The sequence below is a fragment of the Muntiacus reevesi genome, chromosome 2 (genome assembly GCF_963930625.1).
Source record: "Muntiacus reevesi chromosome 2, mMunRee1.1, whole genome shotgun sequence".
Taxonomy (NCBI): domain Eukaryota; kingdom Metazoa; phylum Chordata; class Mammalia; order Artiodactyla; family Cervidae; genus Muntiacus; species Muntiacus reevesi.
The window spans coordinates 37,539,319-37,551,543 of NC_089250.1; the positions used below are offsets into that span (position 1 = coordinate 37,539,319).

A 12,225-nucleotide genomic window follows, 5' to 3' on the forward strand; every position below is an offset into this window, starting at 1 on the left:
AGAGCCTAGCTCAGGCCTCTCTTTAAGCGCTGTGTTTGGTCCCAGTATCTCATCTTTAGCTTTTAGGTGTGATTGTGCCTAAAAGCTGTTTTAAGCTAATGGGTCAATAGACTTGTTTACAATGTGATATTTTCTACTAAATCCAGTATTTTCAAGTAAAAACAAACAAACAAAAAGACTATCTTCATCACAATTTTGCAGGTCAGGAATCTTGGAAGGGCTTGGCCAGGCACTTGTCCCAGACCCAGATCAGCCTGAAGGATTTCCTGACTCAGACGATAAAGACTCCTCCTGCAATGCAGGAGACCCGGGTTCGATCCCTGGGTTGGGAAGATCCCTTGGAGGAGGGCATGACAACCCACTCAAGTATTCTTGCCTGGAGAATTCCCATGGATGGGGGAGCCGGGCAGGCTGCAGTCCACGGGGTCACAAAGAGTCGGGCACGACTGGGCAGCTAACACAGGGGCTGCCCTGCCTTCACAGTGGAGACCCATGGCATGGTCAGTGCTGCCAGGTGGCGGCCGCAGTGTTGGCTGGGCCTGGGGACCTGCTTCTGGGCCGGCCTCTGTGCATCTTGTTTCTGTGTCCCGCCTCTGATTCCCCAGGGCGCCCCACGTTGCTTGGCTTCTTCCAGCCCAGCCGTCGTGGAGTAGCTGGATTTCTACAGTGGTGCCTGGCTTCCCCGACCAGAAGGGGACGCTTCAGGGAGCAGGAAGTGGAAGCGCCAGCCCCACAGACAGGCCCGGAAAGTGGCCTCTGTCATGCCCTACGTGCTGTTGGTCAGGGCAGTTACTCAGCTGCCCAGATTCTGGGGGAAGGGTAGAGACCCGCCTGCAGTGGAAGAAATGTCAGAGTTTGTGACTATCTTTCGTCTTCTGCAGTTCACACCCCTGCTGTTCTCAGAGGGTTTTTCTCATCCTCTGCCTTTCCTTCAAATACTTGCTTTAGGGGGAGAAACCCAGCGCGCAAATCCTCAGTCCTCCCCTCTCGTAGAAAAAGCCTGAGGCTGAGGGCGCTTCATGGACACCCCCAACCTGAGTGGGCTTCAGGATGCTGAGTTCCCATGTGGCCCCCTGCAGCCCCACCCCACCCTCCACCCAGGACCTCCATCCTTCAGATGAATGCTGAAAGTACCACTTAGCAGGTGTCCTTAACCATTCTCAGAGTTGAGTTCTGAGCATGTGTTGCTTTTATAGTTAGGAAACAAAAATAAATGTGATACCAGAATGGAACAGTTGAAAAGAGGGATCTCCACTCTCCAGCATCTTGTTCCCACTCTCAGCCGTTTTGTGCTCAGTCCAGGAAAGCGCTTACCTGTCAGCTTTGTTCAGCAAAGGGGATTTAAAAGAGGGTGGATTAAAAAGAGCTACCTGTGTATTCCGTGCAGGTCTGATCCATGGTGGGCGGCAGAGAGCTAGAGGAATGTGGAAGGTTGTTTAAGGAGTGCAGGAGACTTCTGACTGCCCTCCACCCCCCACCCCGATCCCTATTCCCTCTGGGCATGTCCTAGCCCCAGAAGGTTCATCTTGCAGAGAAAGTGCCCAAAGGAGGAAGACCATGTCAAGTCTTTCCTTCATGGTTAATTTTTTATATGTTTGCTTAATTTTCTTCTCTTTTTACTATTAATACTTAAAACATTTTCACCACATGAGTGAACTTTCAGTGGAAGCCTGTGTTACATACTTTGGCCAGTGCTACGATGCCAGAGGCATTACTGTTCATGTAAATCTAGGAATTCTTGATGGGGGAATCACATCTTTGTTGAGATCTGAATCTGTAGACCCCCAAGTCCATGAGGTTTTTAAACTCTTCTGCTTCCCCTGCTGAAAGATTCAAACTTTTCTTTTCATGCTGAGTCATTTCCTATCTTTGGATGGTGACAAGAGTGAAAGGAGTTTCTTTCCACCTATACCTGTGTCTTATTTTTTTTAAATTGCCTTTAGGGACTTCCCTGGTGGTCAAGTTGGCTAAGGCTCTGCGCTCCCAGTGAAGGGGGCCCGAGTTCGATCCCAGGTCAAGGAACTAGATCTTATGTGCCGCCACTGAGAGTTCATATGCCACTACTAAAGATCTTGCATGATGCAAGGAAGATCAAAGATCCTACGTGCTGTAACTAAGACTTGGTGCAGCCAAATGAATGCATGCATACACACATAGATATATAAAAAGAGAGTGACCAGCTTTCCTGCATGCTGATTTGCTGGGCTCTGGGCCAGTGCCCTGCCTGTACTCCCATGCACGCTCCTTGTGGTGGCTGGCCATCCTGAAAGACACCAGGCCACAGAGAGGCAGGGCGTGGCTTCCTGGTGGAGGTGGGCAGGCTGTCAGGCATTGACATCAGTGGCGTGGACATCAGCCTTTGTGGGTACATGGAGTGCTGTGATTTGGGGCTGGTAAGGGCCCTTGGACCCTGCGGGATTGGCCCCGATGGGGAGTGTTCCTGCTGGAAACATGTGGGACTTATATTTCAGAGCAACCTGATTATATCACCACTGGAGCCCAGATGTAGTTTTGTAGATAAGTTCCTGCCTTTTGACATTATTATTATTTCTTAATTGTTTTTATTTTTCCTAACCATTGTAATTTTTCTTGGGGGCTTTACTCTGTGAGCTGGACTGGGAAAAATATATATATATTACCATTTTAAGACTTCTTGAAACATGTCTTTGGATTTATTGTCCATACAAGTGGAAAGGCACACAATAGTTCTGTTCTTAACTGAAGAAAAACAGGCAAAAAAAAAAAATATCTTGCTACTTAGAATGATAAACGGGGTGAAGCATATGCTGTATATCCTGGCAACAGAAATTCAAGGTCGGAAATAATTCCTTTCCTCCTGAGCCTGCCTTCAGCTTCCCTGAGGAGAGCAGCGGCTCAAAGTTGCTCCTAATTGTAACCATAATTTTTAGCCTGCAATTAAACACATGATTTCCTCCCTAGCTGATGTCTTTTTAGCTTTCCTGACAGGGGTAGCACAAAAGCTCTGTGGATCTGAACGGCCACTTTAATCTAAGCGAAGGCCACAGGAAGCCACTGTCATCTGCACACGACTGGCTGCCCAGTGGGAACTAGATCCGTGTCGCCTCTAAAAATGGCGAGCAGCTTGGCTTCTCTTAGTTGCCCGCACCACTGCCCGAGCCTGTTCTGCCGGGACCTTCCATGAGGTCACGGATCATTGGAGGGACCCCTTGCTGCTGTGGCAGGTCTGGTGTCCGGGGGCCCCAGGGCCGAGCCACTCTGGAGGGGGGAGCCCCAAGGGGCTCCTGGGCCGCCCTTCTCCTTGGCCTGTCCCCCAGAGGTTGTCCATCCTGTGAAGGGTGCTCCCCGTGAAGCAAGCTCCTCCCCAGGAGACTGTGGGGACCACTGGAGTGAAGAACTAAGCAGGTGTCCCTCCTCCACGTCTTGAAAGCCTGTCTGAGCTGCAGTGCACCATGACCCCCAGGGATGGGCAGGCAGTCGTGGTCCCTCAGACCGTGATGTGGAGAGCAGACCCTGACTCTACACACGGGCATACCCTGCTCCTCGAACTTGTATTTCAACCTCGATCCTTTCGCTGGTCTCCCTGTGTTGCAGGAGGGACGCAGAGGCCTTGGAGCTGGCTGGGTCCCTGAATCCCGTGGCCCTTCTAGTCCTGTGCCCTGCGGAGCCACCCCCAGGGAGCCCCTCTCACCAGGGACCTCTCACCCTTCTCTGACTTCCAGGGTCAGGATTCTCAAGGTCAAACAGTGCTGCATCATTAGCACCCTGTGCCCATCTGTCCCTCCACGAGACCCCAGGTCGTAAACACTGGGCTATCTGCCCCAAAGTGGAATTCCAGAGTTGTGGTGTTGGTTCATGTTGAACTTTACCAAATTCTTTGCCCTCCAAAGTGTTCATACACTTCATGTCCTCATGGCTTCACAGTCCTGTTAACCCATGATTTCCCTGGTCCACTCCCTTGCTGGGGCTGCAGGGCACGCAGGGCCCCTCTGCTGTGTGTGGTCTTGTGTTTCCCTTATTATGGGGTTGGCTGGTCCTGCTCCCAGATTTCCGATTGCACTGATCGCAGAGAGCTTTAACCCGAGGTCTCCACCTCTCGTGACAGCTGCCGTTGCTCTTACAGATGGCAAGTTCGGTGCCTACATGCAAGTTCACATTCAGAACGACGGGCCTGTGACCATAGAACTGGAATCTCCAGCCCCTGGTGCTGCTGCCTCTGACCCGAAGCAGGTAAGCCCAGAATCGGGTTGGTCAGATTCCTGGGAGCCAGGGACACCTTCTGGCTTTGACTTAGTTCCTGGAGCTTGTCTCAGTCTGGGGTGGAGAAAACCCTTCATTGCAGGAACCTAGGGTTTTGTTTTCCTGCATCCGTTCCCAAGAACACACCTATTGCCCTGCATCTCCTCCGTGCTGTGGCCTGGCCATCGCCTGACTCAGCATCCATGGCACTGCCCAGTCCCTCCTCTGGGCTGCTCCGAGGTGAGGTGCTGTGGCACCTGGTGGCCACTGGGAGGCAGCAGCGGAGCGGCATAGCTCCTCTTGGCCACGGCTCTGGTGCCCAAGTGTGGGATGCTTGTGGAGTGCGTTTATCCCAGGTGTGGTTACATGTGCTACTGGAGGTTCTTTCTGAATCCTAAAGCAACGTCTGACCTGGACTTGCTGCCAACTCTGCCAGCCTTCAGAAAAAATTTAATTCAAACAGAAAAAGGAAATCTGTCCTAGCCCTTGTGTGCTGTGGGCTTCTGGACGGTGCTTAGCGCTTCTAAAGACTGTTATTAATGCAGCCACTTAGTGACCCTTGAGAGGCAGGTGGGCAGGAGGCGTGAGAGCTCGGGAGGCAATTCCATCTTCCTCCCCCGCGTCTAGGATGCCATGAAGGGAAGGCTGCAGGGACTGGGGGGAGCATTCTCTAAACCTGAAGCTCTGTGCCCTGTTCAGAGTCACAATTTCTAAGGGGAACAGAGCCTTTCTTTCTCGTTAGAAAGCCTTTCTTTCTTTCCCTGATTTTCGGTGGGCAGGTATGCTTGGTACCTGTTAGCCTTAATCCAAGCTGCTGGTTCTCAGCCTCTTGACATGCAGCAGAGTAACTTGAGAAATCAACATTCCCACTGCCTGGCTGTACCCAGACCAATGACACGGATTCTCCGGGGTGGGGTCAGAGGAGGTTCTGGTCTGCAGCCATGACTGGAACCACGAGTGTGAGCTGCAGAGGGAGGGACCCGTGTGCTGGCCTGTGCCTCAATGGAGTCTGTTACCTCGGACATCTAAGGGCTGGCCAGATCACCTGCAGACAAGATACCAGACTCCTTGCTCAAAAAGCAGGAAAAAGTGCCTATAAAGTTACTACAAAGGTCCAAGTATGGATGTGAGAGTTGGACCATAAGGAAAGCTGAGCGCCAAATAACTGATGCTTTTGAACTATGGTGTTGGAGAAGATTCTTGAGAGTCCCTTGGACTGAAACGTGATCCAGCCAGTCCATCCTAAAGGAAATCAGTCCTGAATATTCATTGGAAGAACTGATGCTGAACTGAAGCTCCAATATTTTGGCCACCTGATGTGAAGAACTGACTCATTGGAAAAGACCCTGATGCGAGGAAAGATTCAAGGCAAGAGAAGGGGATGACAGAGGGAAAGGTGGTTGGATAGCATCACTGACTCAGTGGACATGAGTTTGAGTAAGCTCTGGGAGTTGGTGATGGACAGGGAAGCCTGGCATGCTGCAGTCCATGGGGTTTCAAAGATTCGGACATGACTGAGTGACTGAACTGAACTGAAAGTTACTATAGTGTAAAGCTTTTTACTTTCATCCATGGTCTTTGGACTTATTGTGCTTTTTATTTGCTATTTAATATCATTCTGCTGCTGCTACTGCTAAGTTGCTTCAGTCATGTCCGACTCTGTGCGACCCCATAAACAGCAGCCCACCAGGCTCCACTGTGCCTGGGATTCTCCAGGCAAGAACACTGGAGTGGGTTGCCATTTCCCTCTCCAAATCAAAGACAAATTAAAAATTTATATTATTGACATGAATTTATTATTTCTCTGTATACTGTCCAAACCATTAAAAAAAATATTTTGTCGAAGTATAGTTGATTTACAAGTATAGTTAATTTCTGCTGTACCGCATAGTGATTCAACTTTACATGTATATATTGTTTTCCATTCTCTTTTCCATTATGGTTTGTCATAGGATATTGAGTATAGTTCCTGTGCTATACAGTATGACCTTGTTGTTTATTCATTCTGTATATGCTGAATTTGCATCTGCTGACCCCAAACTCCTCCTCCATCCCTCCTCCACTTCCCTCTCCCTTGGCAACCGCAAGTCTGTTCTCGGTGTCTGTGAGTCTGTTTTGTAGGTAAGTTCATTTGCGCCATGTTTTAGATTCCACGTATAAGGGATATTATATGGTATTTGTCTTTCTCTGTCTGACTTACTTCACTTAGTATGATAATCTCCAGGTCCATTCTTGTTGCTGCAGATGACATGATTTCATTCTTTTTTATAGCTGAGTAATACTCCGTTATATATATAAATATATATGTACCAGTTCTTCTTTATCCATTCCTCTGTCAGTGGACATGTAGGTTGCTTCCAGGTCTTGGCTATTGTGAATATTCAGTGCTTCTGTGAGCATTGGGGTGAATGTATCTTTTTGAATTACAGTTTTCTCCAGATGCATGCCCCAGAGTAAGGCTGCTGGATCATGTGGTAACTCTTGTTTTTTGTTTTCTGAGGCACCTTCACACTATTCTCCATAGTGGCTGTACTGACTTATATTCCTAACAACAGTGTAGGAGGATTCCCTACTCTGCACACCCTGTCCAGCATTTATTGTTGGAGATTTTTTGAGATGGCTATCCTGATTGGTGTGAGGTGGTAGCTCACTGGACTTTACATTTCTCTAATAATTAGCAATGCTGAGCGTCTTTTCATCTGTCTGTTGTCTCATGGAGTATGCTTGGCCTTCCTAGTTATAAAATGTAATATTGCAGTGTCACAGTAATGAAAACAGATGGTGCTGGCCGAGCAAGAGAGAAACCGATCACTGAGGAGATGAGTGGCCTGAAAGGGAGCCTGATTGTTCATGAGAAGTTTGGTTTGTAATAAAGATGGTGTTTCAGATCAGGTCAAGAAGTAGGTTCTCATCAAAGGTGTTATGAGAACTGGCTGGTTAGTTTTAAAAATTGAACACAGTGGAGATCTGTGAACTTATGTGGAAAACACAGCAGCTGTGCTATTTATATGAATCAAACACATCTCCAAAGAATACATGGCAATGTGATTCCAGGTTTATAAACCTAAGACTATCGGTTGGTATGTAACTCATTTATCTGTCTCCCGCTCTCTGGATCTGCTGTCTCTAATACATTCTGGTACAGAGAAGATTTATCTGTTTTTAAAAAATTGAGGGACTTCTCTGCTGGTCCAGGGGTTAAGAATCCACTTTGTGATGCAGGGGACGTGGGATTGATCCCTGGTTGGGGAACCAGGATCCCACATGACATGGAACAAGTGCATGCTAAGTTGCTTCAGTTGTGTCCAGTTCTTTGAGACCCTGTGAACCATAGCCCTCCAGACTCCTCTCTCCATGGGTTCTCCAGGCAAGAATACTGGAGTGGGTTGCCATGCCCTCCTCCAGGGGATCTTCCTGACAGGGATTAAACCCATGTCTCTTGTGTCTCCTGCATTGGCACATTCTTCACCACCTGGGAAGATCTGTTTAACTTATAAGGGGCTTCTAATAATGTGAGAGGTAATCAGCTCAATAGCCAAATAGTCTGTTTGTTTACAAGTTGGCAGACCTGGATTCATAAACTTGTAATGTGCCTTCTCACTGTGCCTAGTAGCTCTGCTCTTCTTTCTAGATGTTTCTTTTGTTTTTTCTTTAAAGGAAGTGTTGAACTATATATAAAATAAGACAACTAATGAGAACCTGCTGTGTAGCACAGGGTACTCTACTCAATACTCTGTAACGGCCTAGATGGGAAAAGAATCTCAAAAAAGAAAGAATGGGTATATGTGTATGTATAACTGATTCACTTTGATGTACGCTTGAAAGTGACACAACTTGGTAAATCAACTATATACCGATAAAAATTGGAAAAAAAAGAAGTGTTGAGAATGTTGTTTTCCTTTTTTTTTTGGAAATGTATAGTCTAAAAGTAAACCTCACTTTAAAAAATGAATTATTCCACCTGAAGGAGGATTATAGTACGTAGCAGATTATCATTGTTAATAGAAACACAGTTGAGAACTAACAGTTTCTAAGCTTTGTATCCATGCTTGTGACCCTCAAGCACCACAAGACGGGGGAAGCTCGATTCTCTCCTTGACTGACTTGTTCAAGGTCATGGGATGTGGCTACTAAGTAAGCTGGCTTCCAACAGAAGACAGTCTTTCAGGTCATCCAGTCTCAGGGTTCTTCTGACAGAACTTCCTTAACTCCATCTTTCTGATCTATAACATGATTTGTTCAAAGAAGTGAAGCCTCAGCACCTCTCAGATCAGTGTGTGGAACTTGGCCCTCCAGGAGTCAGCTGATCTAGAAATGGGTTCATGTCCTTGCCATTGACCTTCAGTTCACTTGTAGTTGCACTGAGGTTTACAGGTCTGTGTGTTCCTGTTTTCCCTGGACGATGGATGGTGCTGACCAGAATCCCTTGGTACAGGCTTGCAAAGCCATCCTTCAGGCTTACTCATCCTGTTGTATTTCTCCAGATTCTGGGGATCACTGGCCTGTTTCCAGAGCCTGTGTGTGTCACAGTTAGAAACATGGTCTGTGTTTGACAGGTGGGAAACAATTTCGTTGAGTAAAAGGTTAGATTCATAAGGGAGACATATGGAAATAAAAGTGTCTTACAATGTTAACCTCCTTTTTTGACCATTAATTGATATTAACAGTGTCTTTTTGTTAAGGTTACATTATCTATTTATCTATTTTATTGATAGAGGTATAATTGATATATGATGTTAGTTTCAGGTATACAACATAGCAATTCGACATTTAAATACGTTACTGAATGATCACCGTGATAATTCTAGTAACCATCTGTCACCAAACAAAATTACAGTATTATTGACTATATTCCTTACTCTGTGTATTATGTTCCTGTGACTTAGTTATTTTATAACTGGGAATTTGTTCCTTGGTCTTCTTAACTTCCTTTTCCCACCTCCCTCCCTTTCTGGCAACTACCAGTTTGTTCTCTGTATCTATGAATCTGTTTCTGTTTTGCTTTGTTTGTTTTTTAGATTCCACATATAAGTTAAATTATGTGGTATTTGTCTTTCTCTGCCTGACTTATTTCACTTAGCATGATAACATCTAGATCCATTCATGTTGTTGCAAATGGCAAGATTTCATTCTATTTTTATGGCTGATTAATATCCCATTGTGTATTTATAACCACATCGTCTTTATTCATTCATATATTGATGGGCACTTGGGTTGCTTCCATATCTTGCCTATTGTAAATGATGCTGCAGGGAACATAGAGGTGCACATATTTCTTTCAATCAGTGTTTTGTTTTCTTTGGGTGTATATCCTGAAGTGAAATTGCTGGATCTTATGGTAGTTCTATTAATTTTTTGAGACGTCTCCACACTATTTTCCGTAGTGACTACACTGATTTACATCCCCACCAACAGTGCACGAGGGCTCCCTTTTTTGGCCACACTTACATGGTCAGTTCATCTCTGACAAAGGAAGCAGGACTATAAAGTGGGAAATGTCTCTTCAGTAAATGACGTTAGGAAGACTGGACAGCTACATGTGAAAGAATGAAACTAGCCCATTTTCTTATACCACATACAAAAATAAACTCAAATGGGTTAAAGACTTAATCATATACCATAAAAGTAGAAGAAAATAGGCAGAATATACATTGACATTGATCTTAGCAATATATTTTTGGATCTGTCTCCTCAGGCAAGGGCAACAAAAGCAAAAATAAGCAAATTGGGCTGTATTAAACTAGAAAGCTTTTGCATGGTGAAGGAAACTGTCAGCAAAATGAAAAGGCCACCTGCTGAACAGGAGAAAAATTTGCCAATGACATATCTGATAAGGGGTTAATATCCAGATTCTATACAGAAATTATGCAACTCAATATCTGTGAAACAGTTGATTAAAAAGTGGGCAGAGGACCTAAACTGACACTTCTCCAAAGAAGGTATCCAGATGGCCAATAGACATATTAAAAGATGCTCCACACCGCTAGTCATCAGGGAAATGCAAATCATAACCATAATGAGACATCACCTCACACCTGTCAGAATGGCTGTCATCAAAAAGCAGATAACTAGCTTTGGCACATTACTAGTTTAAAAGCTACATTACTAGTTTAATTATGAGTTGGGATATGAATAAATGTTTATGAACCATACTTCCATATTTTGACTTAATTTGTAATTTAAAGTTATTTCAAAGCATGTTTTTGGTTATTAATTTGTTTCACTGTATTTTGATATTCCACTTAAAGTTAACTTCAGTAACAACAGAACAGGAACTGAATCTTATGGTCTACAGCATAGTCTAGAAAATGTGGACCCATTGGGAATGCTTCCTTTTCAATATTTTGTTTTTTCAAGCCAGGTCATGCACTGTCGAGTTAATCACGATCCACACTGCTTTCATCAGCATTGATTTGACATAAGTACTTTAGTGAACTAATGAGTTAATTGCAGCCCATTCCAACCACTGATGCAAATGCTTGAGAAGTTGCTTTATCTGCCTGGGTTAGTGGTCTTGCCTCTTTCAATGAGCATAGTCATTTCTGTTTATTGCAAAGGTTAGTCACTTAATTATGGCAATTTTTCTGAAATTTACATTTTAAAAATTTTATACCATAGAAAACTTTGAGCTCACATAAATAGGATAGTGTGGCAAATCCCCATGTACTCGGCATCTTGCATCAGTGGCTATCACCTATCACAGAGAATTCACACCTTATGGGTGTCCCCGTGCGTGGCCAGCTGTGGGCAGTGCTGATTGAAGGTCCAGCTGGAGAGCCATGTGGGCAGAGCACACATCTGGGGGGAGAGGGTGGGGACCACAGAGAACAGGTCATTGAGTGGCTGTATTCTTTCCTTGTTTGAAGGGCATTTAATTAAAAATTTTTTTTCCCCTAACACAAATGGGCGGTGTGTTAGTATACATGTGCATATGTAAATTTTTTCCTGCTTGTGTGAGTGTTTCTGTAGGATGATGGAGGAAACATGTACGTATGAGAGCAGCTTGCATGCTTTCATCCTCCCCATGAACATACCATAACCTGCTACATTTTAGAACTTCCTTGCTCTTTTCTTTGAAGTTTTAGGTTAATTACTCTCTGAATGGAAGTATCTTTATTGGGACTGTCTTAAGAAATGCCAGGGACTTTCAGGGTGGTTCAGTGGCTATGACTCCATGCTCTCCATGCAGGGGGCCCAGGTTCGATTTCTGGTCAGAGAACTAGATCCCAAATGCTGCAACTAAAGAGCTTGCATATGTTAACTAAGACCCAGCCAAATAAATAAATAAAAGAAATGCTGTCTGCCACAGGAGACACTCAGAAGTCTCTGTAGCGTCACACAATAAAAGTTACTAGCACCAAAGCACAGCCTAGGTTGGTAAGGGTCTACTCTATTTGCTGACTCAGGGACCCAGGCTCCCCCAGCTTATAACACCGGCCGCCTGGGTAGGAGGGGAGAGGGATAGGGACCCTTTATCAGCAGTCGCTGGTCACTTCTGCTCACGTGTCTCTTGGTACCACTCACTTCATGGGCGTGCGCTCGAATGTTGGGTGAGCACCATAACTATGCCCATCCTCCAGCCCTCAAGGAAGGGGGCTTTGTATATTTGACCACCCTTAAGCCCCAGCTCCATGTTTGCCCGTCCAAACACTTAAAGTCTTCACCACCAACCCCTGCACTTAAGGAAAAGGAGGTTTGAAATCAAGCCTAGACTCTCCTTGTGTCAAAGGTCCCTGCTTAACTTTAGCCCTTCAAGCTGGGTCCTATGTAAAGAGAGATAAACAAAAAAAATTTTAATTGAAGTATACTTGACTTATAGTGTCATTTTGATTTCTGCTATACAGCAGAACATTGTTGTCCATCAATTCTGTATATGATAGTTTACATCAGCTAATCCCAAACTCCCACTCCATCCCTCCCTTACCCCTCTCTCCCTTGGCAGCCATGTCTATTCTCTGTGTCTAGGAGTCTGTTTTGTAGATAAGTTAGTTTGTGTCCTATTTTAGA

The 12,225-nt window shown here is 45.2% G+C and overlaps 1 protein-coding gene across 2 annotated transcripts in view; it reads left to right on the forward strand.

The window, feature by feature from the left end:
• Nucleotides 1-12,225, forward strand: part of DTD1 (D-aminoacyl-tRNA deacylase 1) — a 77,332-nt gene that overhangs the window by 10,569 nt on the left and 54,538 nt on the right. For both annotated transcript variants that reach the window (XM_065921305.1, XM_065921304.1), the window contains exon 4: nucleotides 4,103-4,209. In XM_065921305.1, coding sequence (XP_065777377.1) covers nucleotides 4,103-4,209 — 107 coding nt within the window. The remainder of the gene's footprint in view (nucleotides 1-4,102; nucleotides 4,210-12,225) is intronic.